This window comes from Thermothielavioides terrestris, chromosome 1 (genome assembly GCF_000226115.1).
Source record: "Thermothielavioides terrestris NRRL 8126 chromosome 1, complete sequence".
Taxonomy (NCBI): domain Eukaryota; kingdom Fungi; phylum Ascomycota; class Sordariomycetes; order Sordariales; family Chaetomiaceae; genus Thermothielavioides; species Thermothielavioides terrestris.
The window spans coordinates 8,507,084-8,532,382 of record NC_016457.1 but is presented as its reverse complement, the minus strand read 5'-3'; the positions used below and the strand labels follow the sequence as shown (position 1 = coordinate 8,532,382).

Sequence of the window (25,299 nt, the reverse complement as noted above, 5' to 3'; positions counted from 1 at the left end):
GGTAAGGGTTATAGTTAGGGTAAGGGTCAAGGTTAGGGTATAGGTTAACTTCGTTTTCTTTTTTTTTCAATTTAGTTGAGGTTTTGCGAAGTTGTTGCTACGAGTCTTTACGATTCTTCGTTGTTGATGTTGCTCAAAGTCGTAGCGACCCTGCTCCTTCACGGCAATTTGTAAATACTTGTAAGCGGTAGGTTCCGAAATTAGTCTTGGCGGGACCTCTTTAAGAATAACTAGCTAAGCACCCTAGTTTCAAGCCACCGCTACAATTTCACTGCTTGTAGGAACAGACCATGGCTAGGCGGTCGTCGTTAAAGAGGTCTCGCCAAGACTAATTTCAGAGACTACTGTGTATAAGTAATTACAAATCGCCAAGGGTGAGCGGGGCCGCTACGACTTCGAACATCAACAATGTAAAATCGTAAAGACTTGTAACAACAACAACTTTACGATACCTCAACCAAATCGAAAAAAAAGAAAATGAGGATAATCTATACCCTAACTATAACCTATATCCTAACCTTAACCTAAATCTTAACTAGCAGGGGGCTAGCGCTGCCCCCTATACCCCCGGTAAACTAACCCTTGGCGATAGTGCAAACCCTATAGCGATCTTGGCGACGTACTGACGGTGTAAAAACATTGCCGACAATTGGCCGAAATTAGTCTTGGCGGGACCTCTTTAACGTCTACCGGCTGGGCCCAGCAGCCTAGTCAGGCCCCACCCCCTCCACACCCCCCCGTCCCGTCACCATGTCATCAATGCGCAGCCTACACTTACAGATGGCAGGACATAAATCTCAACTCGTCCATGCCGTCGAGCCATGTGTGGTGCTTTTGAGACTGGGCGTCTTGCAGCGTCCCGATAGCACGATCTATTGTATCGTTTCAGAGTGTGAGTATGATAGCAGGCTGTCCTCCTTATTAGAGGCTGACAGTTTCTCGCCATCGCTTTGACGGAATGAGATTCGTTGTGCACTGATCCGTACCTAGTCTTCACTAAGGTACGGATTATAGTATTCCTGGAAACCTTTCCATCGGCCCCACCGGGGTCTCCGGCTCGGAGAAGCAGGAGCAGGCCAGTGCGCTACCTCGCATATTCTGGGCCCTGGGGTGGCTTTCTGCCCAAAAAAAAGGTAGTTGCCCGCTGGGAGCAGATTTTCGTTTGATAAGTGTCATCCCCGCCATAATCCAGCTTTTGGGCATATTGTACAGAGGTATGCCCTGGCACAAAGTTGATCCAAGGCATGGGCTGGCCGGGGGCAAGCGCCTTTTGTTGCTTCTAGTGTATGTGTCTGAATAAAGCGTACGGTGTAGCTGCAAAACACCCGTACTGTACGGATCCGCAAAGTGCCGGAGTTGTGTGGTGGCTACCCCACTCCCTTGATCCCTGTGCAGCCCGTTTAGGAAGGCACACCCGTTATCAGATCATCGGATAAATTTCTCATCTCCGTCTCGGGTCAGCGTGTGCAAGGGTGTGCAAGGGTTGCACGAGGCACCCAGTATGGCAGCCCCTCGCAGTAAAATCGCTCAAGATGGAGGGGGCCCAATACACCAACTGTCGGTGTCTTGAGAGAAAATATACTCAGGTGCACTGCCGATCGTTTCTGCACTTTAGCATGCGAATATGGCAACGGCAACGGCAACGGCAATGGCTGGTACCGACGGTAACATCCCGTCTTACCTGCAGGGCGATTCTAAATCCCAGGGTACTGGCGATGACGGCCGCTCTCCGCCCCGTATGAACGACAAGTCGCCCGGCGTCCGCCGCGTAGAGGCGCTGGCTTCGGTCTTGACCACCTGGGACCGCGTCTTCATTTTTGTCGGCGTCTTCCTCGTCGCCTTCGCCTACGGCCTGGATGGCACGCTGCGCTACACGTACCAGCCTTATGCCACCGCCTCTTTCTCGCAGCACTCGCTGCTGGGCCACCGTCAACGTGCTTCGGTCCGTCATTGCCGCCGCCGCCCAGCCCACCGCGGGCAGGATCGCCGACATCTTCGGCCGCGCCGAGCTCGTCGCTTTGTCCGTCTTCTTCTACGTGCTCGGCACCGTCGTCGAGACCGTCTCAAACAATGTCTCGACCTTCGCGGCCGGCGCCATCATCTACCAGATCGGCTACACCATGATCATCCTGCTCGTCGAGGTCATCGTCGCCGACATCACCTCGACGCGGGCCCGCCTCCTGTTCAGCTACATCCCGGCCACTCCCTTCCTCATCACCACCTGGGTGAGCGGGAACATCTCCCAGGCTGTCCTGGGTGTCACCTCCTGGTATGTTCCCACGCTACTTTGAAGTCTGCTCCAAAAAAAAAAAAAAAAAAAAAAAAAAAAAAAAAAAAAAAAAAAAAAAAAAAAAAAAAAAAGAGGCAACAACATAGCTGACAATCACCGACTAGGCGCTGGGGCGTCGGCATGTGGTGCATCATCTATTCCGTTTGTGCCATGCCCCTAATCCTCAGTCTGGCAATCGTTGGCCACCGCGCGCGCAAGCAGGGCGCGATGGAGAAGTACGGCGAGGCCCTCAAGAACCGCCCGTGGGGCCCCTTCCTGGTCGACCTCTTCTGGCGTCTCGATGTCATCGGCATCATCCTGATAATTGCCGTTTTCGCCCTCATCCTCGTGCCCTTGACCACTGCCGGGGGCTTCGCGTCGTCCTGGACAGCCGCCCACGTCCTGGCGCCCCTCATCGTCGGCATCGTCACCATCCCCGTCTTCATTCTCTGGCAGCTGCGCGCCCCGCACCCGCTCGTGCCCTTCGATCTCATGAAGGACCGTGCGGTCTGGGGCGCTCTGGGCATCGCCGTGTTGCTCAACTGGTCCTGGTACATGCAGGGTGACTACCTGTTTACCGTCCTCTCGGTCGCCTTCGACTTCGACACCATGACGGCCACGCGCGTGTCGTCCTTCTACAGCTTCTTCAGCGTCGTGTCTGGCTGCATCCTCGGCTTCATTGTCTTCAAGGTCCGCCGCCTCAAGGTTTTTATCGTCGCCGGCACATGCCTCTTCATGGTCGCCTTCGGCCTCCTGATTCGCTACCGCGGCGACGCCGACAGCTCGAGCCGCGCCGGCGTCATCGGCGCGCAGGTGCTCCTCGGCATCGCCGGCGGCATGTTCCCCTACCCGGCGCAGGCTTCGCTGCAGGCCGTGCTCCAGCACGAGCGCCTCGCCGTCATGACGGGCCTCTACCTGGCCACGTACAACCTCGGCTCGGCCTTCGGCGGCGCCGTCTCGGGCGCCATCTGGACCCAGGTCCTGCCGGGCCAGCTCGACCAGCGGCTGGCGCCGTTCGGCAACGTCACGCTGTCCTCGCTCGCCTACGCCGACCCGTTCACCTTCTCGGCCGCCTATCCCGTCGGTACGCCCGAGCGCCAGGCTGTCATCGACTCGTACAAGTACGCCCAGCGCCTGCTCACCATCACGGGCATCTGCCTGTGCGTGCCGCTCATCGGCTTCGCCGCCGTGCTGCGGAACCCGAAACTGAACGACGAGCAGACTCTGGCTAGCGAGTCCGTGGAAGGGGGGATCTCCACCGGCCACTGACGTTGATGCAACGGAGCGCCGAAACAAGGGGGCTGTGTGGTGATTGCCGAAGCTGGGTGGTGTGTTTGGATCGGTGTTGGATAGGTAGCTATTTGGCTAGGCCAAGATGTGCTCTCTTCATAGAATAGCGCATCAGCGAGGGTTGAGAACCGAATAGATAACAGCGGCAGTGTCTAGTTGCGACGGACCGGTGGTTTAAAAAGCAAACGCAGCCAGCAACTGCTCAGCGGGTGAAAGCATCATCGTTTTCCATCTCGTCCTTGCTCGGCGACCACTTGTCCTGAAGCGCCTTGTCCAGAGTCAGGGAATAGACGTCCTTGCTCCACCACTCGCCCCAGCTGGTCAGGAAGATCTGATCGGGATCCTCGGGGAAGTCGTCGCGCGTGAACGCGGCCAGGATGCTTCGTGCTCCTGCCAGCCGAGGTTAGTCTGCTTCGTTGATAGGGATATCCACACAAAACCCAATTTACCTTCAGGAACTGACTTCGCATCGGGCATGTCCATGGTCGCCGTCATGCCTGCGCCCCGGCCGAGGCCGGTTCCGGGGATGAGGCCGGGCGAGACGGCCACAACGGTGCACTGGTCCTTGAGCTGGCGGCGCCACCAGTGCGCGCTGAGCAGCTGCACGAACTTGGTCTGGCAGTAGGTCTTCATGGGCTCGACGCCCGACCCGGCCTGGAGGTCGTGCGCGAGGACAGCTGCGATGGGTCAGCCAACGTACAGGGATATCAGAGTAAGGGGGGACAGACCTGGGTCCGTAACCTGCCGTATCACGCCCGATGACACAACCACGATCCTCGCCTTCGACTCAACCAGCTTCTCCCTGAGCAGGTGCAGTAGATAATGCTGGGCTGCGCGCGTAGCATCACCAGTCCCTTCAGTCAGCCTGCCCTCTCCCAAACTTTCACACGCGATCACGGCCACCTGTAGCCTTCCCATGCCCACGGGGCCCACTCACCAAAGTGATTCACCACCACCGCGTCAGACCACCTGCCGCGCACCCCGCCGTCGCCAACGGGATACGTCATCGCGGCATTCAGCAGCAGATAATCCAACCGCCCGCCTTCGCCACCACGACCACTACCACCACCACCTCCACCACCACCGTTACCCTCCCCCTCCAGCTGCCGGCCTCCCCCTCCAAAAAAAAAAAAAAAGAAAAAAAAAAAAAAAAAGAAAGCCAAACGCACCCCCTCACACCCCCCCCCCCCCCCCAACCACCACCACCACAACCTCACCGCGGATACTTCGGCACGCTAATAGACAGCCTACCTCTCCGGTCCCTCTCAATCCTCACGCCCGCGCCCCGCGCCGGCTCCTGGATCTGCTCGACCTGCTCCTCGTAGAGGACGAGCTCGCCGGTGCTGAGGCGCTCGGCGCGCACGAGCTCGCCACCACGACTCCGGCTGCGATGGTGGTGACGATGGTGGCTGCCGCTGCCGCCGGCGGCGAGCACGACCGGCCCGACGGGCACGCGGGCTGACTCCTCGCGCGGGCGGGCCTCGACGATGACCGGCGTGGCGGCTGTCGAGTTGCTGGTGGTGGTGGTGGTGGTGGTGTAGGTGTCGTACGAGGTCGAGGTGTCGTAGGAAGAGGCCGTGTATGTGTGGGTCGGGGACACGTCGCGCACGACGGTTGTCTTGACGACTTCGACCGGCGGGTCGGCTTGCACGATCACCGGGCTGACGCCGGAGCCGCGGGCGGCAGGCGCCGGAGGGGGGGCCGGGGCCGCGGGGGGCACGGCCGCGGCGCCTTCCCAAACCTCGGTGCGGCGCTCGACGCGCTCCTCGATGACGTCGCCTGCTCTGGGGCGTGCGGCGATGACTTCGAGCTCGCCTGGTACATACGAGTCAGTAGCAGGTCTGCAGGGGGCAGGGGGAAGGGGGTGGGGGGAGGCCCCTCACCCTTCTTGTAGGCGTCGCTGAGCTTGAGGAGGTCGTCGATGTTCTGCTGCCCGAGCGCCTTCTGCACGACGATGACTTTGCCCTGCATCGCAGTCAGTATCGGGGTACTAACGCTCCCGAGCGAGTCGCGATTCAGCTCACCTCGTCCACATACGGATACCCGAGGTCAATCAGCGCCCGCTTCGACACCAGCCGAGCGGGGATGCGCGTCTTGCCCTTCTTGGGGTACTCGCCCCGTGCCGTCAGCGCGGTCCTGCCGCTGCTGCTCCTCGAACTGCTCCGGCTCGACGACCTAGACCGCCTCCGGTGGCTGGTAGCTCTCGACTCTCGGCTCCGCGTCCGCCGCCGCCGGGTACGGACAATCTCCCTCTCGCGCACCCGCTCCGGATACGCATGGAAATCCTCGTCCCCGTACCGGTGGGGATCGGAGACCTGGATCTCGTCGTAAAAGTCGCGCTCGACGTATCCTCTCGGCGGCGGCAGCGCCTTCGACCTCGGCAGCGGGATGTCGACATAATGCGGCACCCGGTACTCCTCGCGGCGTGCCGGCGGGCCGTACTCCTCCCGCTTCCGGTCGAAGATATCCAGGCTCGACTGCCGCCGGAGCAGCCGGGTCGGCCGTCTCACCGGCGACGGCGACGGGCTGCGGTACCGCTGTTTCTCGACCACCACGCGCGAGCGCTCCCCCTCGGGCGCCGGCGCCAGCGGCGGCGGCGACGACGGCCTCCGCCGCCGCACCACCCGCGGCTCCGCGTCGTCATACACCACGCGCCGCCGCTCACGGAAAACAAGCTCATCCTCCTCACCGTCATCGCGCCGCACCCGTCGCTCGACAGACCTCGTGTCCCTGTCCCTGTCCCTATCCCTATCCCAGGTATCCCTGTTCCTATTCCAGTCGCGGTTATCCCGAACCGGCGGCGGCGGCGGCGGGCGGGAGGAGGAGGACGGCCCGCGGCGCACGTAGACGTGGTCGTCGTCCTCCTCGAAGCGCTCGCGGACGACATCGCCGTAGCGGTCGCGCTCGCGCTCGCGCTCGAACTCGTAGCGGTCGCGGTCCCAGCGCTCGCTGCGCTCGGCCACGCCGGGGGACCGGTGCGCCATCGGGAAAGAGAGGGGAGTCGTGGGTCGGCGGGAAGAAAGGCTGGTTCTGGCTCTGGCTTGGAGCTGGGGATCGGGTGAGGTTGGTGGGCGGCGTAAGGGTTGTTGAGCGTTTTGGCAGGTCGCGAGTCTGAAGATGGATGGCTTGGATGGATTGCTTTTATTGTTGTAGTTGTTGGCGTCGCAGACGGGTGTTCAGATGGTCCTGGTGAGAGACGAGACGAGGGGTTATCAGGCCAGACAGGGTTCCTCCGCGGTTGCCAGTCCAAGATGTTGGCCGATGACGACATGACGGGTTTCTGCTGGGCCGAGATTGGGCAGGGGTTCGTGGGCTTGGCGTCCCGATTAGCTACTGCGCACTGTGAAAGGCTGAGCCAAACCTTGACCCAGCGCCGGACAGGGCGCTAGGTGAGTCGCCTTGCTTCCTTGGCGCACCCTCTGCTGCCTGCAACACAGACGAGGCTTTGGTATTCGTATCGCTAAGGAACATGAAGATCGACTCGGGCAGTCATCGAATCTCAGGCCTACCGAAGCCCAACGTTGCACTTGTTTGGCGTTCCGACCCGGTGATACACCGCACGGACATTTCTTGCGCCCCTGGCCCTGAGCCGTGCCCCTGTGTCCTTCTACCCTGCCAAACATCTCGAGGATCTCGATGCCCCAACGCAGCCCTGAAGCGCCAAGGGCATAATAACATGCGTTGCGGTTTCCCACTGTTGTTCTTACTAAGATTCCGAATCGGACTTTTTGTCACATCCAGTGGGCAGATATGATCCGATTTCGCCAATATGGTACCCTCTCGACAGTGTCTGCTGTCTATCAGCTCAACGATACGCTGCGGAGGCTCTCGAGCCGCCGGCTGTGTAAGCTTGACTGTGTACGGAGTACTCGACTTTGTTGTGGCCAGGCGAGCATCAGGCGCCGTACCACATCCCAGCCTACGTCCCAACAGAAGGGAACAGAAACCAGCACCAGTTCCTCACGCTTCCCAACAAGTCTCCTGGCTGTGTTGACGGCATCCCAGCACGGAACATATGCACAATGACGTCCCTGCCTGGTGGTGCCATTGCTCTAAAGCCGGAGCGTAACGTTATGCCTTCTCTCATTGGCCGGCCGGATGCTGAGGTGGTGAACATCGCCCTGCTCAGCTTCGAACTGCCCAAGGGGACTGCCCAAGAGGACTTCCCATCAAGTGGCGTACCAGCAAGATTTGAATCAAACAATGCTTGCCCCTTCTTTTGTAGTTTTTGATCTCCCCATGCAGAACTTTTTAGTTGCTCCAGATCGGGTGCAACATGCGCAACCATTGAACGAAAAGAAGATCGCCCTTTCCCCTTGACGGTCAATCAAACTCCGAATGATGATGTGGCCTAACGACAAATCGAATCCTCCTCGTACAATCCAGCGCGCTGCGGGCAGCTTATTGCCCATTCGACAGCTCGACCGGTTCCCCGTTTCGCACCTCGACCGGCGGCGCCGGGCCGTCCTGCTTGTGCAGGCTCAGATGGAAACCGCGGATAATCGAGTCGGCATCGTCAATGGCAATCGGCCGCACATCAGCCAGAGCCTTAATCTTGGCAGTACTGGAGTGACAGTGTCAGTTTCAGGCTTTGTTCCGCCGGGGCCAGGCGCCACCACATACACTTCCTTGACTTGCTCATCCGTCATTTCCAGACCAAGCTGCCCAACTCTTGTCTTGACGGCGTTCCAGCCCGTCAGGCGCGACGCAAAGTGGACGTAGCGGGTCAAACCGAAGTCGGCCGGGTTAAGGATCTCGTACGTGCTGGGGTTGTTGAGGATGGCCTTGGCGTGGATACCAGCCTTGTGGGTGAAGGCGCAGAAACCCGTGATGGGGTTATTGAACGGAGTGTTCACCTCGACAGCCTCGGCAACCATATCCTCAATCTGCGGCGAGTCAGCAGAACTCAAAAATGTTCGTTCAGCTGCGCAACAGACCTCCTTGAGCATGTGGAGCTTGTACTTGTTCTTGACATACTCCGGGCTGGTCACGACCATGCGCGCCAGGAGGCCGCCAAGAGGGGTGATACCGTTGCGCTCACCAACTGTGCAAGCCTGTTAGCTCATTTCCACCATGGAGTGCAGGCTGGATGTCACCTACTGCCGAGCACGCTGGTATCGATATGGGTAGCACCTGCTTCCAGGGCGCAGTACCTATCGGAAGTCAGCAACTGCAGCACGGGACGGAAGCCGCCGAGAAGCTTACGCGTTGGCGATGCTGCAGCCCGTGTCGTTGTGGAAGTGTGTCTCGATATCGCAGGCTATGCGCGTCAGTAAGAGAAGCCCATCACAGCAATTCCAGTAGACATACAAACAACGCCTCTCAGCGTCCGGACAAGCTATTCGACAGCGTCAGCATGGTGTCTGTGTGTTTGGAGGGGGCGCGCTCTCAATGTGGTACATACATCGTAGACCTGTCTGGGAGTAGCGCAGCCGACGGTATCAGCAATACCCACACGGTTCACTCCCACCTTGTCGACCGCCCTGTACAAAGACAGGAGGTCAACCAGGTCGGACCGGAAGGAGTCTTCGCTCGAGACTGCTAGCAGTCAGTACCAATATCCCAAACCTATGGCTCACGATGCATGCGTGAAACAGGGGTGAGCGTGGAGGCATGGTTTGCTCGCGGCCGCCAGGATCTTGAAAGCAAAGGGCGCCCTTGTCTTCTTTTGACGACATCCTTGTCGTCTTGGGCATGATGTCGCCCGCCCCTGATCCGGCCACCACGAGCTGTTCGGGGATCCGTCGAGAATCTCGTATGGGTCGTCAAGCCGGGCAACGGGTGGACATCGGTCATTGCGGAGTGATGTTGTGCGGGAGGGGAAGACAAAGGCTCCGTATGGACTCACACCGGACTTCAAGCCCCTTAGACTTGATGTACTCAATCACCTCGATCGCCGTCTTCTCGATGTAGGCCATGTCCTTGCCATGGCTGTGCTCCCGGAGGAAGCTCGACGTGCCAATGACGACGTCGAGGCCGTCCACGCCAGTCTCGACAGCGAGCTTGGCATCACGCATGTCGCAGCGGACGTCTTGTGGGGCGTTAGTCGGTGTTTGTCAGCGACACCGCCGAGGTCGGCGATTACTCACGTGTCAGGATCTTGGCCTATGCGGGCTGTTAGTCGGCAATCTTGTGCGCTCGAGAACACGTTGAAAGGGGGGCGCACCTTCAGGCCGAGCTTGCAAATCGCTTCGCAGTCCCTGCGCGACTGCTCGGAAGCAGCAGGCGAGGTCAACTCGATGTAGTCGACGCCGAAGGCATCGAGGGCTGCATAGCGGGTTGGGGTCAGTGGCGGGAATCGAGAGTATGGAAGCGGGGCAGCGGCATCGTACCCTTGGCACTGTGGAAAGCAAAGAGAAAAACGTCAGCCAACAGATCTCCAAGGTTGAGGAACGGTTCAAAGGTCGGAGATACTGACATCTTGATCTTGGTCTCGGTGTCGAAGTAGGCATTGGCGAATTGCTCACCCTCTGGGACCAGTTAGCGAACGACGGGCTGTGCAACGCAACAAGGCCGGTTACGGACCTCGCAGGGTCGACTCGATGATCTTGAAACTGCCGACATTGGAGAGGAAGTCGCCGACGGGCTGGTAGGGGCTCGACCGGAAATTGGCACCCTGTGGCCGCAAGATATGAGCATCGTGACACACAGCACTACGGCGGCGGCACCCAATGTGGGCAGAGGGTTGATGCCGTGAAAGATAAGATGATAAGGGAGCCCAATGCCAGAGCGGGAACGACATACCCCGTTCGAGACACCACTGGTGCCATTGGCAGCATTCGCGCCTTCTGTGCCGCCCATGATGTGTATCTGACTGGTGTGTTGTTTGCAGGAGCGGATCGTTAAAACGGGAGGTGCAAGACGCAATGTGGAAAAGCAGTGGCGGTTCTGCTAACGGCCGCTTCCCGAAGTCGCTGAAATAGTTCCCTCTTTTTGTCACCTCTGCCCCGCCGAGCAGCGTGGGTGAGTCAACCGAAGATTTTTTTCGTCGGCACCCCGGCACCCCGCCTGGAACTCAATTGCAGTTGTTGACCCCGCAGTGCTTTAACACTAACAGGAGGTTTCAGGGGAAGGGAACACGGCTGCAGTTGATTGGTCAAACAGCGCCAAACAGCCATATGGATGCGCAGTACGTCACACAAGGGTTCCAAACGTTTACCCTGGTCGTGGTTATAGAGGTCCCGCCAAGACTAATTTCGGAGGTTGCCGCTTACAAGTATTTACAATCGCCACGGGGTGAGCGGGGCCGCGACGACTTAGAGCAACATCGACAATGTACAATCGCGAAGACTCGTAGCAACAACTTTACTAAACCTCAACCAAATCGAAAAAAAAGAAAACGAAGTTAACCCGTACCCTAACCTTGACCCTCACCCTAACCTTAACCCAAATCCTAACTAGCGGGGGGTTGGCGCCGCCCCCCGTACCCCCGGCGAACTAACCTGTAGCTAACCCGTGGCGATAGTGCAAACCCCTTGGCGGTCTTGGCGGGGTACTGACGCTGTAAAAACATTGCCGACAATTGGCCGAAATTAGTCTTGGCGGGACCTCTATAACCTCTAGCTTTACCCTTTGTCTTGCCCGATGGCAAGGAGGGGCCAGTTAACGATGAATCCAGCCTCGACCGTAGCGATGTCCGGGGCGTCTTCTTGACAGCTACCATGCCTTGCCATCTTCTTACTTCAAAATGCCACCTAGGTTCATGAAATGCAGGGCCGATGAAGGCAGCTCTGCTGGCCGAGACACCGCTCTTCTGCCGCATCCAGGCCGGGTGGCGTTCCAGGTTTCGCTGAGCGGTCAGGCCGCCTGAATCGCTGGCAAAAATGTGGGTCATATTCTGCAGCTGCTTGTGTGTGCTGTTTGCCTCCGACAGCGGGCCTTCTGTAGGGTGTGCAATGGATCACGTTCCTGCGTCGCCTCTCCCGGTCGATAGCTGATGACAGGTGTGCTGCTCGCCTCCGACAGCAGATCACGTTCCTGCGTCGCCTCTCCCGGTCGATAGTTGATGACGGGGGGACAGATTGACAGGTCATTCTCTCACGGCTCATTCCATCACTCACATGATCCCTCGCGTCTCGCACTTGAACAGCGTCTTACACAGACAAGTATTCCACAACCCTGGGGTGGCTTGGACGTCACCAAACAGTCGAGCGCCCCACAGTCCGTCCGACCCAGCCCTGCCAGGACGTCGGTGGAGCCCGCGGTCTGTGCTGTTCTTTTCCCGCCTGACGAAAATCCGGGGGCGGACTTGAATCTGCTTTTCGTCTCTGCACGCACCATGGTTGGTCCGGAACCGTCTTCCTGCCACAAGCGCAACGTCGACATCCGGTCGTGACCCGCAGATGCCAACCGTGCAGCCCGATGCTGCTTCCACCGCCCACATCCACATGCTGGTGCGTTGTCAGGTGATGGACTGAGTTGTCTAGAATGACGCTAGCGAGTCGCCAACAGCACATCCTGGAAGCTTGGGAGCTGGGAGCGCGGAGCTGGAAGTGACCCGGGTGGCCCGACTATAAACTGCAAGCTCTGCTGCCCTCTCACCTCCCCTCGGCGCATCCACACCTCATACAAGAAAGAATCATCTCAGATATCCAAGATGTGCATCGTCCTCTTAACGACGGCGCATCCCAAATACGCTCTGGTCGTGCTCGACAACCGTGACGAGTACATCCTGCGGCCGACAAGCCGCCCTCACTGGTGGACCGCCAAGGTCGAGTCGCAAGGGCCGGACGGCGGAGCGAAGAGGACGGGCGAAGTCAACGTGCTTTCCAGCCGGGACCTTTACCGCGCCGAACGGGGGACCTGGTTGGGCATCACCGAGGGCGGCAACTTCGCCGTGCTCACCAACTACCGCGAGTCCGACACGCACGATGCGGCTCACCCCGTGGCTGGCCAGCGAAGCCGCGGCGGCATGGTGACGGCGTGGCTCGCGGCGGACCCGGCCGAGTCGACGGAGCAGTTCGTGCATCGCATGCTGCACAACGGCGGGGTCAAGGGCGTGGGTGGCTTCTCGCTGGTCTGCGGCAAGCTACGGAGAGCGAAGGGCAAAAACATCGAGCCGCTCGCCATCATCTCCAACCGCTGCGACCACGCCGGCCACGTCCCCTGGATTTGCGGCGAGCGTGGGTCCGTCCAAGGGCTCAGCAACACCATTTACGTCGACCCGAGCGGGGACGACAGGAACAACCTGTGGCCCAAGATCCGCGACGGGACCGACTTGTTGCGCGACGCCGTCGCCGCTGCCGGCGAAGGTGCGAGCCAGGAGGAATTTGTGGCCTCGCTTTTCAACATCCTGGACGTGGACAAATTCCCGTCCGATCACACCATCGATCTCGAGGAGGGCCTTTCGCACTCGAAGGATTCCATCTTCATCCCAGCCTTCGGCGGCCGGGCCCACCAGCACGAGATGAGCGAGGCGCAACGGCGCGGCAACGGCAACCTGCGGCAGACGGGCAACCACTCGCCCGGCGACGAGGCGCTGACGATGGTGGAGCGGCCGGACGCGCAACCCAACGGGTTCGAGAAGGGCCTCTACGGCACCCAGCGGCAGACCGTCATCCTCGTCGACTGGGACGGCAACGTCACCTACATCGAGCGCGCCCTTTGGGACTGCAACGGGAATCCCATTCCGCGCGGGGAGGGAGACCAGTCATTCCAGTTCAAGATCCAGGGCTGGGAACAGGACCCCGAGTTGCGCAACTGACGTCACCTCTCGCGTGGGTGTTATTGATGTCGGGCTCGTTATGATGCGAGGAACAGATGGTTCGTGTTTGGATAGAATCCACGAGTTCGGATGGAATCACTGACAGTATGAGCAGCGGTTACGGTTCAACGGCGTGGTCATTCGCGGCAGGAGCGGGGATTTTCTTGGATGGGTCTGTTGGGGTTTGTCGGTTACATCAAGGGCTGGCGCTTGTTTCTCATCATGAATTTTTGGGGGTTGTTGCATTTCTGGGCTTGCTAAGCGTCGGCGTTCGAAATGTCTTGCTTCGGCTCGGGCGCGTGGAAATCTCAAGGGCCTCGCTCTTGCTGTTGAGCAAGACAACCGTGACCGCCCTCCGCTGCGTGCTTTCCAGCGTTTCGACCCTCCATCCTTCCCGGTCAAGCATCAATGCCATAACTGCTGCCTAGCAACCGCAACGAACGGATGCAGCTGCCACCGCGCATTTGCGACTTCCTCACCATCTTCCTACCTCGTGTGCTCGGCACTTTCCCGTTTGTTGGTCGGTTCCATGTTATCGAAAAGCACTGAGTGAGTGGATTGAGCGTTGTCAGGACCTGATCGTCGAGGAAGGTACCAGGTATGTCCCCATCGGCACACGCATCCCCGACAACCAGAGCAATCCCCCACTCGATGCACCGATTGCCAGTCGGCTCCCGTATATATCAACTACGCCTGCTGCGGTCGGACTTCAGGAACAGCGCTTAGCATTCCCAGTCAATTTCCCGAGTCTGCAATTTACCATTGATCAACTCGCGCTTCCTCCTTCGGCCGCTAATCTGTCATGAGTGAAAGATCGCAGGACAGTGACTGGAGTTTGGCGGCGAGCCTCTGGTCCCGATTGTTCCAGGAAATGACCATCGAGTTCTCGAGCGGACAAGCTTCCATCGGTTTGACGACGGACGATTTGGGCGCGGGTGTGATCGCCAACGTCGTCTTCACCCTCACCTACACCTTTGGCGTGCTCTTGTTGGCAACTGCTCGCTTGATCGGGAAGATTGTCCTGACGGATATTGAGGTCTTGATATTCTCGCTAAGAAACAACTATCGCCTCCTCTTGCGAATCTGGAGCCTGTGGCTTCTCTTCGCTATCGAGTCCCGCAGGGTATTGGAGGCAGTGGCTGCCACCATCCCTTTGAGGATCACGGTCTCTGCTGCCGTCGTTCCGCTGAGGATATTGATTGTCATCGCTCGGGTCTCTGGCTTGCTCTGTCGAAGATGGGAAGAAGTCGAAGCCAACACACGGCCTGGGCCCGAAATAGGAATGGCCCCATCGGAGGACTGATTGCGAGGGAACCCGCCTCGGCCCATGGCCCACCCATCGGTTGCCTTCCCGGGCACGCGCCTGTCAAACGCTACTCGGGTTCTTCGTCCTTCTTCAGTGACAGCAGCAACGATAGAGACCACCTACACGAGCCCAAGTCAGGATATGCGGCAGCGTCGCAGCCCCGGCCCGCGATTCCCAAGTCACGGACGTTTACCGTGCTCTCCAGTCTTACCCAGTCTTTCTCCCGTTCGTCCGTCACCAGCCGCGGGAACAGCAGCCGCAATGTCAGTGGCGAATCTTCCGCATCGAGCACCCTGGTCTGCCCCAGGGAGAACTCTTGCCAATCTCTCTCGCGGGTCGCTGTCAAATCCGACAGCCAACATGGCCGAGCATCACCGACCACCCGCCTTCCCGACAACCCCAAAGCGATCACCACAGCAATGCCGTCGGAGTACTGGGCCGGCCGTTTCATGGCCATGCACGACCGCTTCCGCAACGAGCTGCTGGAGCCGCACCGTCTCGCGCATATTTGCGAGGCCCAGGCTGCCCGTGGATGTCTCCCGGCGAATAGCTCCGCTCAAGAACTGCAGACTGCTGCCGAAAGATTGAACAACCCATCCACATCGGCCTACGCCGTCACGAGGCTTGCTCAGACGAGAAAGCACAGCTCCAACACCAGCAGCGAGACCAGCACCGCTGGCCTCCCCAGCCGCATCTCGCAGTCCGCTACGAGCGGCGCCATCCTGCAGACGACGCCCTACAACCGCACAACAGATCCTCCTTCATACTCCCCGTACAACCTGTCTTTTAAACTGCCTAGCACCGTCCAGCACAGCAACCTGAGCGTGAGCCCCATCCCGGAGCACGCACCGACCATCACCACTAGCAACCCCTCCAGTAGCATTGCCACCACTACCAACAACAGCAGCACACACACGCACAACCAAGCCCCCTCGAACCAAGCTCACATCAGTCCGGACCCACCCGATCACGAACGCCACCCGGCCGCCACGAGCCCCAACAACCCCCTTAGTCCCCAGGCCACCCAGAACACCCTCTGCGACCACTTGAACAGCGCTAACAATCCTACCGACGAAAAGCCCACCACAATGGCCATCGCTGCAGACGAAGATGCCCTTGCGCGGCACGTGTTCGCGCGCCTCGATGGCCTGTGTACCACTCCGGCCGCACGCGCCTCGCTGCGCGCCTGGCGCGTGCGGTACGCGCGGGCGACGCGGCGGGCCGGGTTGCTCCCTGGCGCGGAGGGATTTGCGGTGCCACCCATGGAGCTGTCGCTTTCGCTGGCCGTTTCTGCGGGTTGTGATGGGTATGAGTCGGTTGCTGCTGCGGAGGGGGTTGCGGATGGCTGTGGGCGTGCGCAGGCGCCGGAATGTTCGGGGGGAGTTGGCGGCGGGGTTGCGTGTGGTAGGAGGCGGGAGGGGAGCAGCTCTATGGAGGGACATTGCGCTTCTTACATTTACACGGGACATGATAATGATGGGCAGGGGGATGGGAACAGCGGAGAAGTTGAATTCGGCAAACGCGGCAGGGCACTGGTCAGGCGCCTGCGCCGGAGTTTGATGGGTTACGCTCAGGGGCATCATGGCCTGGAGCATGCTGCTGTGGGGGGTAAGGACGCGAGTGCGAATGGGACTGGAAGTGGGGAAGAGGTTCACGGTCGTGTGCATGTGCGGAATGAGAAGCACGAGAAGAGGGAGATGCTGAACACGTGTCAGAATGACCTTGGGGTTGGGAACGGAAATTGGTATGGGTGTGGAAACGGCTGCTCCAAAGAGGGATACCTGGCGCATCTGGAGAACTCGGTTGTGGAAGAAACCAGGAGGAGAGGGGCTGGGCGGTTCAGCTTCTTCTGAGCAGATGTCAGCTGCTCTTTGGGCTTGTCAAGCTGAGTTGGCGAGCAGGGAAAGTGTAGTTTCTGGGGTTGAAACTGTTTGTACGAAGACTATGTGGGGATATTACGGTATGGATTACATGCTCAGTCACAGAAATGAAGTCCATCTTTCCCTCGGTCGGTCGGGCTAGACGGGTTGAGTAACGGCCGTGCAATACCTCGACCGTGGTCCGAGACACGGGGCGTCGAGGTGCAGCGCGGGCATTGATTGGGGCCGTACTCGGGCAAACCAACAAATGGTGCAAGGCGATGCGAGCCTTGTACACAGCAGGTTTACATTGGACAGCAAAACAACAAATCCATGCGTCGTGTTAATTGAAGGATTCATATTCACGCAAAGACCGCCCCTCGCAGAGGTCGCAGACGATTAAGTTCCTGTCTCCTTTTAAACGCCAGCCCGCAACGCCGTGCAATGCTCTAATGAACCCCCCACGCCTTAGCCCTCGTGTCCCAGCCGATAATGCCCCTGCTTGGAAGCCAACAACAACAAACAAACAAACAAAACAAGGCTCACTCGGCCTTCTTCCGACTCTTGAGGTAGTCCCGCAGCTGCTCGAACTTGCTGGCGAAGAAGACGCGCTTCCGGTCGCTCTTCCACACCAGCACGCCGATCTCCTCGGCGTAGCCGCTCAGCGAGACGTACTCCTCGGGCGAGTCGAAGTCCTTGAACAGGAAGCCGGCGGTGGTGCGCATCCGCTCGTTCTCGAGCTGCCACAGGCGGATCTGGTCGACGACAGTGGGCGGCAGCACGGGCCGCCCCGCGGCGGCGGCCGCGCGGGTCATCTGCTCGTGCGCGTGCGAGGCCAGGTAGCTGATGATCTGGTCGGCGGTGATGCCGAAGCTGATGGCGCGGCGGATCGAGTCGCGCGTCAGCCGGCCCGTGACCATGCCCGCGAAGCGCATGTTGAGCTGCGTGAACAGGGCCAGCACGGCGATCTGCAGCGGCGACGACGTGTAGGCGTACAGCCGGTAGTTGGTCTCGATGATGAGGGAGCCCTTGGTCGGCGTCGTGTCGGGCGTCATGCCGAGGCTGGCCGCGTCGCCCGGGTTGTTGGCGGCGGCGGCGGAGAAGCCCGACGAGACGGAGCGCAGGGCCGAGGCGGAGCTCGTCAGCGTCGTGGCGAGGCGCGTCGGGAAGTACTGGCGCGTGTCTTCGCGCGGGATGTAGATCAGGCCGAAGTCGACGAGCGCCGGGAGCATGTTGCGCCGCGTCTCGGTGAGCGAGTCGGTGTCGTAGGCGCGGCCTAGCTCGAGCGAGGCGAGCATGAATAGGAACGAGAGCATGTCGATGCTGTCGGGCTTTCCCTGGCTCGCCGCCCCTTTGGCGTGGTCCCCTGCTGCTGCTGCTGCTGCCTTGGAGTGGTCTGCGGCTTCGAGCCAGAGGAGGAGCAGCGTCCAGACCTGGGCGTTGGCTTCCTGGAGCAAGAAGGTGAAGCCCGCCTGGGTGATGGCGACGCCGCCTCTTGTGTCGGGTCTTCGCTCGACCAGACGTCCTGCTAGCAGTAAGTCCTTGACGCTGGCTTTGGGGCCGCCGCCCGAGCCGCCCCCGCCTCCTCCCTCGGCATGCACGGGCACGCTATTCACGACGTAGTGCAGGATGTCCTCCCATTTCTTGCGGGCGTACTGGTCGAGGTGGGCGATGTCGATCCGGGGGTCGACGGGCAGGGTGCTCGGCACGCCGAAGCTGTTGTGTGTCCCGCCACCCTCGAGGGCCAGGCGCAGACTGTTCTTGAAATTTGTCGTGAGCTGTATCTCCTGCGGCTTGTCCTTGCCGGGCGGGGAGATCTGGACAATGTGCAGAGAGCGCAGAATCGAAAGGGCACGGTCGCGGTGCATCTTGGCCTCGGGACGCACCCAGACATCGAGCTCGGAGAGCAGCAGGGGCGACGGCATGTAGAGGAGCGCCTGGACAAAGATCTTGGCTGCGCAGCCGGACCATCATCAGCACGGGGGAGAACAAGCACGACAACAAGCACACATACCCAAGGGCGGCAGCATGCGGCGGAAGATGGCAAAGGCAGTTGACGGCTGCTGGTAGAGCTTGCGGAAAGTGGTGCCGGGCAGCTTCTCCAGGTAGTCGGAGAGCTGGTACGACTGCGGCGCGACCGACATTTTTCTTTTTTTGGCTTCGCCCGTTTGCTGCGCAGCAGACTAGGCCGTCAGGACTATTTTGTCGTTATTATCATCGCCGATGCCGCCATATGTTTGCTGGCGATCGCAGTGTCGAGGTGCCGCAAGCCGCAACGCCGCCATGGGCGGGCAGCCGTGGTGTGAGAGGAGGAAGGATTGATGGTGTCGGGGAGGAGTGCAGTCAGCGATGAGCAGGATTGGCTGGCAGCCTTGTCTGTCTCTGCTTGCTGCTGCGGCTCTGCTGTGCTGCTGTGTGCGGCCTTGCGGGAACGCTGCGGTGCTACCTACCTAGTGGGGTGTCGAAACGGCCCGGGGACCCACAGCGCTAGTCAGCGGCAGGGATTCCCACTGCAGCTGCCGCTCATGCGCCGAATTCAGGCGCTCAACGTCACCGTGTGGCTGCCGGGCAGCCTTTGTCCGGTTTACTTCGGCAACTGATTGGGGTTCAGTCGAGAACATTGGAACAAAGCAGAGATGGCCCTGGCCGCAAAGACGACCAGTCGGCTGACGCCTCGGCGATTCGTCAAAGAGGTATGTCTATACATCCCGCTTAGGATGAACTTTACGAACGAATCCTTGGCCACTAACCGAGAGTCCAGGTCCTGAAATCGATGATTGAGGAATCTGGCCTGGAGGGGCGGTAAATAAACGATACCCATTCAGCACTGGAACACGGCCAACAGATAACTGACATGCCTGCCATGCCTACAGGTTGTTTGGGCAATTCGTAAGTTCACTGTTCACTGCGCCAGCCGTGAGCAACTGGGTTGGCGTTAACCAAACGCAATTGTTGCCAGCTCCGCATCACCGATGCCCAGGAGGGCACGGTTCACTTTGAGCTGAGAATCAGGAAGCAGCACGTCGTAGGTGCATCCGTCTCGCTTCACTGTTGCTGCAGCCCACGATTGCGTCCGCTGACGGGTCTTGACCGCGTCTGCAGAACCGGCTCAAGATCCTCCATGGAGGCACCATCGCCAGCTTGGTCGACCTTGGCGGGTCGCTGGCCGTCGCGTCCCACGGGCTGTGGTCCACCGGCGTGTCCACCGACCTGAACGGTGAGTTGGCGCGGCGGTCAAAAAATCAAGGAAATGGCAGAGAAAAGCGCGGCTGACTCCAGCCTTTTCCCTAGTCACGTACATCAGCAGCGGCCCCGGAATAGGGCATGTGCTCCGAGCAACGGCCATCTGCGACAAATGTGAGCCCGCTCCCCCCCCCCCCACCCCTTCCTTCTCCTCCCCTGGATCCCCGTCTCTAGAGCTTTCAGCCTGACACGGCCCCCTTCGCAGTGGGCGAGACCCTCGCCTACACCAGAGTTGCCTTCTTCGACATGCGGAACAATCTGGTGGCCAGGGGCCACCATACCAAGTAAGTCCAGATCCAAATCAAGATCCAGATCCCTCGCGCAGAGCCAGCAAACACACACGCTGACGCCGTCTAGATTCGTCGCCCAAGCCGTTGCCACGAGCAAGCCGTTTGTCCCTCCCCAAGGAGTAGTTCTTGCCAAGTCACCAAACAGTGCAAAGTCAGACATGGACAAGGCGCACAACAAGAAGAAGGAGGCCCTTTTCGCGACAAGCGATAATAAGTCTGGTTCCCGCGCTCGGATACTGTCACTACTAGAAAAGGACCGTCCTCCAACGGACAGTGGCTCGATGTTTTAAACCCTAAAGCACATCAATTTGTCATCCATCCCAGCAGTGTGGATATTGTGAGTCTAGACGAACGGATTTAGACAGCAACCCCTACCTCTTCTCGGCTCCCGAACAATAGCATTAACTGCAAATACCGCATCAGTCCAATTTCACTTTTTCTCTCTCTCCCATCCCCGTTTGAACCAGACCACCCCCTCCTTCCAGCCTCCTCACGGATTCGTCGCGTTCTGGAAAGCACACATCACCCCCTCCCAGCTTGTCTTGAAGCACTGGATCACGGGCGGCCCGTCGGCCCGCTCCTTGACGCCGTCCAGCCGGGCGTCCTCCACGCCACCGACGACGCCCGAGTCGGTGGCGAACTGCGCAGAGATGAACGGCACGCTTCCGAAGTCGGGCAGCGGCACGCCGTCGCTCGCCCAGAAGTCCTCGACAATCCACTCGGCGCTGAAGCCGCACAGCAGCGGCGCCTGGCCGGTCAGCCGCGCGACGTCGCGCTGGCCCGTCCGGTGGTTCGTCAGGCTGAAGACGGCCGAGTCGAGCGTCGGCGCCGTCACGTTGAGCGTCACCGCGTCGCCGGGCCGGATCGACATGGGAAGGTACTGGATGTGGCTGGGGAACCATTCGATCCTGCACTGAGTGTGGTTGGCTTTCGCCTTTTGTTGGGTTTTGCACAGGGGGCGAAGCTAGGAGATCGGTGGGGCGCTCACCATGCCCAGTAGGACAAGATGCTGTGGTTCATGAACATGTCCACGCCCGCCTGCAGGATCGCGTTGGGGCAGTCGCGCTCGCCGTCGATGCCCACCCAGGCCGAGACGGCGTGGAGCACGCTGCTGTTGGCTCCGGGCGGGAGCTTCAAGGTGGGGACCGCGATCGTGCCGGTGACGGTCCGGTAGCCAGCCCCGGTCAAGACGGCTCCGGCCCAGTTGCTGTCGTATTTCAACTCACGGGGGCTGTTGTCTTCCGAACTGTGCGGGAGGAGCGTGTTAAGGCGGCGTCTGAGACTTGAACGACGGGCGGCCGGCAGAAGCTTGTCGGCGGGTGTTAGATCTGGGCCCGCTTGGACGGAGGCCGCGCTGAGCACGGCGTGTAAGACCACTGTGAACTTCATTTTGATGTCGACGGTCTGGAGGGCGGGTCACGTCTTGCGGTTAAAGGGAGTTTGAAGCAGAAATTGTCACCACACAGACCGGAAACAGGCCAATGCTGCCCTGCTCCGTTCAAGAGTGGTTTATAACCAGGGCAGCCACGGCTGCCGAGTTCATCACGACTTTTGATGTGGCAGGAGCGGATTCAGCAGGACGCAGGTTCCCATTTCTCTTGTTGCTGGTCTTCGGCCCCAGCGTTGATAGGTATCATGGCAACTTCCCATCGCTGGTCCTTGGACTGCAATTCGTGCTCACCAGGCAACTGCCGCCGTCAACGCTGAGCTTGGACTGGAATTCGACAGTGACTATCAACTAAAGACGGCAGGTGCTCTCGATGGAAGGGGCCACAGAGCAAGGCAACCTTCAAAGCCGGGAATATCACGGAAGGAACGAGGCAAGCAGTCGGGACGCGCTCGGGAGTTGTCGAGCGGTGCTCCTTCTGCTCAAGGCACCCACGACACCCTTGACAAATGCCATCTCTCACGGGCCCCGTTTCTCATGATTCACCATGCCGGCAATCGCCGACTCTGCAGGCGCACACTCCGGAAATCGGAAGGGCTCGAACTTCGCCGGTTGGTTACTGTATAGTTCCTCCACAGGAATGCGTTATGAGGTGGTTGTAACTGCTGGATTGCCGCGGGTCGTGTGTCAGTGTCCTGACCAAACCTCTCTGATAAGACCCTTATCGTGCTTTGAGGGCACAACATCATGCCGGACGGTGTCGCTTGCATAAGATGTGCCGTGCCGTATCTCGAGTTTTTTGAGGAGCACTCCTTATCGGAGAGTCTCCGCCCACCGCCAAGTGGGGTGTTTCGGTCCCTTATCGACGGTGTAAGTGGGCGCGGGCAGTGCCGAGACCACATTAGCGACAGTTGAGCATGTACGTTGACACACGGCGAGGATGAGATGTGGCCAGCCCGAGAATACATGAGGCCGGCGGAAGGACGACATCCCAGGGACATGGCTCTCCAAAGTGTGACTTCGACCGGTCTTGCCTGGACTGGACCCGCAGGTAACTTGGGGACACACAGCTCGCCGTCTACCCCTCCCCTCCCCCCCTGATCCATCTTCATCGATCAACCACACCCTCCTTGCTTGGTCCAAGGCATCATCAGCATGGGGTATACCGTTCCTGACATCCCGCATCCCTTCGACCCCCTGACGCCGTCGGAAATCGAAGCTGCCATCACGACGGTCAAGAAGGCCCACGGCGATGTCTTGTTCCACGTCGTCTCGCTGCAGGAGCCGCGTAAGGCCGAGATGACCGCCTGGCTGGCTGCGCCGGACACAGCACCCCGGCCCAAGCGTGTCGCCGAGGTTACCGTGATCGCTCCGGGCGGCAGGGTATACGACGGCCTTGTGGACTTGACCGAGCCCCGGATTACCGCCTGGGAACTTCTCGACGGGCAGCAGCCCATTGTAGGCATTTGCGTCATCTCGCTCTCGGGACGAGAAGACTACCCATTACGCTAACACCGCCGGTAGATTACCATGGAGGAGCTCCAGTTGGTCGAGCACGTCGTGCGCAAAGACCCAAAGGTCATTGAGCAGTGCGTCATCAGCGGCATTGCGCCCGAGGACATGCATAAGGTGTACTGCGACCCCTGGACCATTGGGTATGACGAGCGGTTTGGCAGCTCGGTGCGCCTGCAGCAGGCCCTCATGTACTACCGCCCAGACGTCGACAACTGCCAGTACCAGTACCCGCTGGACTTCTGCCCCATCTACGATGCCGACAGGGGCGAGATCATTGCCATCGACATCCCCAATGTCCGCCGCCCGCTGAGCAAGGCGCCACCGATGGACTACCATCCAGCCGCGATAGAGAAAAGGGGCGGCTACCGCACCGACCTGAAGCCCATCAACATCACTCAGCCCGATGGCGTGTCTTTCAAGGCGACCGGGCGGGAGATTGAGTGGCAGAACTGGAAGTTCCACGTCGGATTCAACTACAGGGAAGGCATCGTGCTCAACAACATCACCATCAACGACAAGGGCACCGTCCGACCCATCTTTTACAGGCTCTCGCTGGCCGAGATGGTCGTGCCGTAGTGAGTATCCGCCGCCGGATACGGAGCGGAGAACTGCACGGATGCTGACGAACGCCAGCGGAAACCCGGAGCACCCCCATCATCGCAAGCACGCGCTCGACCAGGGCGAGTACGGCGCAGGGTACATGACCAACAGCCTGTCGCTCGGCTGCGACTGCAAGGGCGCGATCCACTACCTGGATGCGCACTTCCCTACCCGGACCGGCGGCCTGCGCACCATCAAGAACGCCATCTGCATCCACGAAGAGGACGCCGGCATCCTGTTCAAGCACACCGACTTCCGCGACGAGTCGGTCATCGTGACGCGCGCGCGCAAGCTCGTCATCCAGCACATCTTCACGGCCGCCAACTACGAGTATATCGTCGCCTGGATCTTCCACCAGGACGGCACCATCCAGCTCGAGGTCAAGCTGACGGGCATCCTCAACACCTACGCCATGGACCCGGACGAGGACACGCTCGGCTGGGGCACGCAGGTGTACCCGGGCGTCAACGCGCACAACCACCAGCACCTCTTCTGCCTGCGCATCGACGCCAACGTCGACGGGCCCAACAACACCGTGTTTGTGTCCGACGCGGTGCCGAGCGACGCGCCCGTCGGCAGCCCGGAGAACCCGTACGGCAACGCCTTCTACAACCGGCGCACCAAGCTGGCGACCGCGGCCGCGGCCGCGACCGACTACAACGGGGCGACGTCGCGCACGTGGGAGATCGCAAACACGAACAAGCTGAACCCGTTCAGTGGCAAGCCCGTCAGCTACAAGTTGGTCAGCCGCGAGGTGCCGCGGCTGCTGCCCAAGGAGGGCTCGCTGGTGTGGAAGCGGGCTCCCTTCACGCGGCACGCAGTGCACGTCACGCCGTGTATGTCGGCCTCCGTAGTCCCTCCTGGTCTGCAGATCCTTGTGCCCCGACTGACGTGTACACAGACAAGGACGACCAGCTCTACCCGGCAGGCAAACGTAAGCAAATCCCCCTTTCCCTGCCCTCTTCCCCTGGGCAACACCAACTGGCTGATTACCCGACTCCATAAAGACGTCCCCCAAACCTCGGGCACCACCCCGGTCGGCCTCGCCGCCTGGCTCTCCCTCACGAGCACAGACACAGACACCGGCACCACCGCCGCAGACGACATCAGCGTCGAAAACACAGACATCGTCCTCTGGCACACCTTCGGCCTGACCCACTTCCCCGCGCCCGAGGACTTCCCCGTCATGCCGGCCGAGCCGGCCACGCTGCTGCTGCGGCCGCGCCACTTCTTCGCGGGCAACCCGGCGCTGGATGTCCCGCCCAGCTTTGCCAGCGTGCCGAGCGAGGTGGGGCAGCGGGCCGCTGGGGCCGGGGCCGGGGCCGGGGCGGAGGCGGAGGCGGAGGTTCAGAAGCTTGGGGATGGGGTCAGTCGGTTGGCGTTTGCTGCTGCTGGCGGCGATGAGGATGGCGGGAGGAGCGGGAGGGAGGGGGGTGGTTGTTGCTGTGCGGGAAAAGGGCCACGAGTTAACTAACTATGGGAGGGTTGGGATAAAATTAACCTCCGGAGAGTTGGCACGGGGGGGGGGGAGGGGGGGGAAGGAGTTGGCTGAGTGCAGGTAAGGGTGGTGGCAGGCAATCTGGAGCGGGGCATCCCGGCTGCCGAGTTTCGACATCGGGTGCGGCGCCGCGCCGAGCCGAGATGCGGAAACGACAGAGCCTGAGACACAACTACACATAACTAGTACATACACAGTACAGGGAGGGGCGAAGAAGTATGTGCTCAATGATGGCGCTAGTGGCAAAAGAACAGCTGGGTAGCCGGTCATGTTGAGCTGTTGAGTTAGTTATGTGGAACAGTTCACTATCTTGATCAAAATTTGTGGGCAACAAGTTGG

General features: G+C 60.0%; 10 protein-coding genes across 10 annotated transcripts; 5 read left to right on the top strand and 5 right to left on the bottom strand.

Moving 5' to 3' along the window:
- Positions 1–1,485: 1,485 nt before the first annotated feature.
- THITE_2110535 (uncharacterized protein) lies at positions 1,486–3,650 on the top strand. The gene is made up of 2 exons (XM_003650693.1): positions 1,486–2,269; positions 2,395–3,650. Exons 1-2 carry the CDS (start codon positions 1,887–1,889, stop codon positions 3,536–3,538), a joined length of 1,527 nt encoding a protein of 508 aa, XP_003650741.1. The 5' UTR covers positions 1,486–1,886; the 3' UTR covers positions 3,539–3,650.
- A 111-nt stretch (positions 3,651–3,761) lies between these two features.
- On the bottom strand, positions 3,762–4,599 carry THITE_2040692 (uncharacterized protein; the record flags this gene model as incomplete). The annotated part of the gene is made up of 4 exons (XM_003650692.1): positions 3,762–3,949; positions 4,009–4,236; positions 4,288–4,389; positions 4,497–4,599. Coding segments are annotated over 4 exons (621 nt in total), but the record flags the coding sequence as incomplete, so codon positions are not given.
- Positions 4,600–4,772: 173 nt separating this feature from the next.
- On the bottom strand, positions 4,773–6,543 carry THITE_2142313 (uncharacterized protein; the record flags this gene model as incomplete). The annotated part of the gene is made up of 3 exons (XM_003650691.1): positions 4,773–5,374; positions 5,443–5,524; positions 5,584–6,543. 3 exons carry the CDS (start codon positions 6,541–6,543, stop codon positions 4,773–4,775), a joined length of 1,644 nt encoding a protein of 547 aa, XP_003650739.1.
- An 850-nt stretch (positions 6,544–7,393) lies between these two features.
- Positions 7,394–10,605, bottom strand: THITE_2110530 (uncharacterized protein). The gene is made up of 14 exons (XM_003650690.1): positions 10,304–10,605; positions 10,085–10,175; positions 9,978–10,029; positions 9,892–9,899; positions 9,726–9,826; positions 9,649–9,664; positions 9,408–9,590; positions 8,964–9,097; positions 8,870–8,897; positions 8,765–8,819; positions 8,660–8,712; positions 8,497–8,603; positions 8,183–8,445; positions 7,394–8,123 (listed from the first exon to the last, which is right to left on the bottom strand). The coding sequence occupies exons 1-14, from the start codon at positions 10,358–10,360 to the stop codon at positions 7,961–7,963; spliced, it is 1,311 nt and encodes a 436-aa protein (XP_003650738.1). The 5' UTR covers positions 10,361–10,605; the 3' UTR covers positions 7,394–7,960.
- A 1,240-nt stretch (positions 10,606–11,845) lies between these two features.
- THITE_2169679 (uncharacterized protein) lies at positions 11,846–14,036 on the top strand. Its single transcript, XM_003650689.1, has 2 exons — positions 11,846–13,321; positions 13,378–14,036. The coding sequence occupies exon 1, from the start codon at positions 12,156–12,158 to the stop codon at positions 13,260–13,262; it is 1,107 nt and encodes a 368-aa protein (XP_003650737.1). The 5' UTR covers positions 11,846–12,155; the 3' UTR covers positions 13,263–13,321; positions 13,378–14,036.
- A 35-nt stretch (positions 14,037–14,071) lies between these two features.
- Positions 14,072–16,504, top strand: THITE_2110519 (uncharacterized protein). Its single transcript, XM_003650688.1, has one exon. The coding sequence runs from the start codon at positions 14,499–14,501 to the stop codon at positions 16,419–16,421; it is 1,923 nt and encodes a 640-aa protein (XP_003650736.1). The 5' UTR covers positions 14,072–14,498; the 3' UTR covers positions 16,422–16,504.
- Positions 16,505–16,878: 374 nt separating this feature from the next.
- THITE_2110518 (uncharacterized protein) lies at positions 16,879–18,841 on the bottom strand. The gene is made up of 2 exons (XM_003650687.1): positions 18,442–18,841; positions 16,879–18,381 (listed from the first exon to the last, which is right to left on the bottom strand). The coding sequence occupies exons 1-2, from the start codon at positions 18,569–18,571 to the stop codon at positions 16,970–16,972; spliced, it is 1,542 nt and encodes a 513-aa protein (XP_003650735.1). The 5' UTR covers positions 18,572–18,841; the 3' UTR covers positions 16,879–16,969.
- A 131-nt stretch (positions 18,842–18,972) lies between these two features.
- Positions 18,973–20,315, top strand: THITE_2110514 (uncharacterized protein). The gene is made up of 8 exons (XM_003650686.1): positions 18,973–19,120; positions 19,189–19,229; positions 19,301–19,316; positions 19,387–19,452; positions 19,530–19,644; positions 19,719–19,784; positions 19,876–19,954; positions 20,028–20,315. The coding sequence occupies exons 1-8, from the start codon at positions 19,064–19,066 to the stop codon at positions 20,248–20,250; spliced, it is 663 nt and encodes a 220-aa protein (XP_003650734.1). The 5' UTR covers positions 18,973–19,063; the 3' UTR covers positions 20,251–20,315.
- A 135-nt stretch (positions 20,316–20,450) lies between these two features.
- On the bottom strand, positions 20,451–21,349 carry THITE_2142309 (uncharacterized protein; the record flags this gene model as incomplete). The annotated part of the gene is made up of 3 exons (XM_003650685.1): positions 20,451–20,868; positions 20,949–21,268; positions 21,305–21,349. 3 exons carry the CDS (start codon positions 21,347–21,349, stop codon positions 20,451–20,453), a joined length of 783 nt encoding a protein of 260 aa, XP_003650733.1.
- Positions 21,350–22,813: 1,464 nt separating this feature from the next.
- Positions 22,814–24,715, top strand: THITE_2110511 (uncharacterized protein). Its single transcript, XM_003650684.1, has 3 exons — positions 22,814–23,437; positions 23,496–24,396; positions 24,470–24,715. Exons 1-3 carry the CDS (start codon positions 22,878–22,880, stop codon positions 24,614–24,616), a joined length of 1,608 nt encoding a protein of 535 aa, XP_003650732.1. The 5' UTR covers positions 22,814–22,877; the 3' UTR covers positions 24,617–24,715.
- The last annotated feature ends 584 nt before the right edge of the window (positions 24,716–25,299 follow it).

Bases quoted from the DNA above. Each gene is read 5' to 3' on its own strand.
- THITE_2110535 (XM_003650693.1), top strand. From the start codon at position 1,887: ATGCCACCGCCTCTTTCTCGCAGCACTCGCTGCTGGGCCACCGTCAAC. The intron at 2,270-2,394 runs GTATGTTCCCAC...ATCACCGACTAG, and splicing joins GTCCTGGGTGTCACCTCCTG to GCGCTGGGGCGTCGGCATGT.
- THITE_2110530 (XM_003650690.1), bottom strand. From the start codon at position 10,360: ATGGGCGGCACAGAAGGCGCGAATGCTGCCAATGGCACCAGTGGTGTC. The intron at 8,820-8,869 runs GTATGTCTACTG...TGACGCGCATAG, and splicing joins GACGCTGAGAGGCGTTGTTT to CCTGCGATATCGAGACACAC. The intron at 8,124-8,182 runs GTATGTGGTGGC...CTGTCACTCCAG, and splicing joins GATGAGCAAGTCAAGGAAGT to TACTGCCAAGATTAAGGCTC.
- THITE_2169679 (XM_003650689.1), top strand. From the start codon at position 12,156: ATGTGCATCGTCCTCTTAACGACGGCGCATCCCAAATACGCTCTGGTC.
- THITE_2110519 (XM_003650688.1), top strand. From the start codon at position 14,499: ATGGGAAGAAGTCGAAGCCAACACACGGCCTGGGCCCGAAATAGGAAT.
- THITE_2110518 (XM_003650687.1), bottom strand. From the start codon at position 18,571: ATGTCGGTCGCGCCGCAGTCGTACCAGCTCTCCGACTACCTGGAGAAG. The intron at 18,382-18,441 runs GTATGTGTGCTT...CCGGCTGCGCAG, and splicing joins CCGCATGCTGCCGCCCTTGG to CCAAGATCTTTGTCCAGGCG.
- THITE_2110514 (XM_003650686.1), top strand. From the start codon at position 19,064: ATGGCCCTGGCCGCAAAGACGACCAGTCGGCTGACGCCTCGGCGATTC. The intron at 19,121-19,188 runs GTATGTCTATAC...CCGAGAGTCCAG, and splicing joins CTCGGCGATTCGTCAAAGAG to GTCCTGAAATCGATGATTGA. The intron at 19,955-20,027 runs GTAAGTCCAGAT...GACGCCGTCTAG, and splicing joins GCCAGGGGCCACCATACCAA to ATTCGTCGCCCAAGCCGTTG.
- THITE_2110511 (XM_003650684.1), top strand. From the start codon at position 22,878: ATGGAGGAGCTCCAGTTGGTCGAGCACGTCGTGCGCAAAGACCCAAAG. The intron at 23,438-23,495 runs GTGAGTATCCGC...GACGAACGCCAG, and splicing joins GCCGAGATGGTCGTGCCGTA to CGGAAACCCGGAGCACCCCC. The intron at 24,397-24,469 runs GTAAGCAAATCC...GACTCCATAAAG, and splicing joins GCTCTACCCGGCAGGCAAAC to ACGTCCCCCAAACCTCGGGC.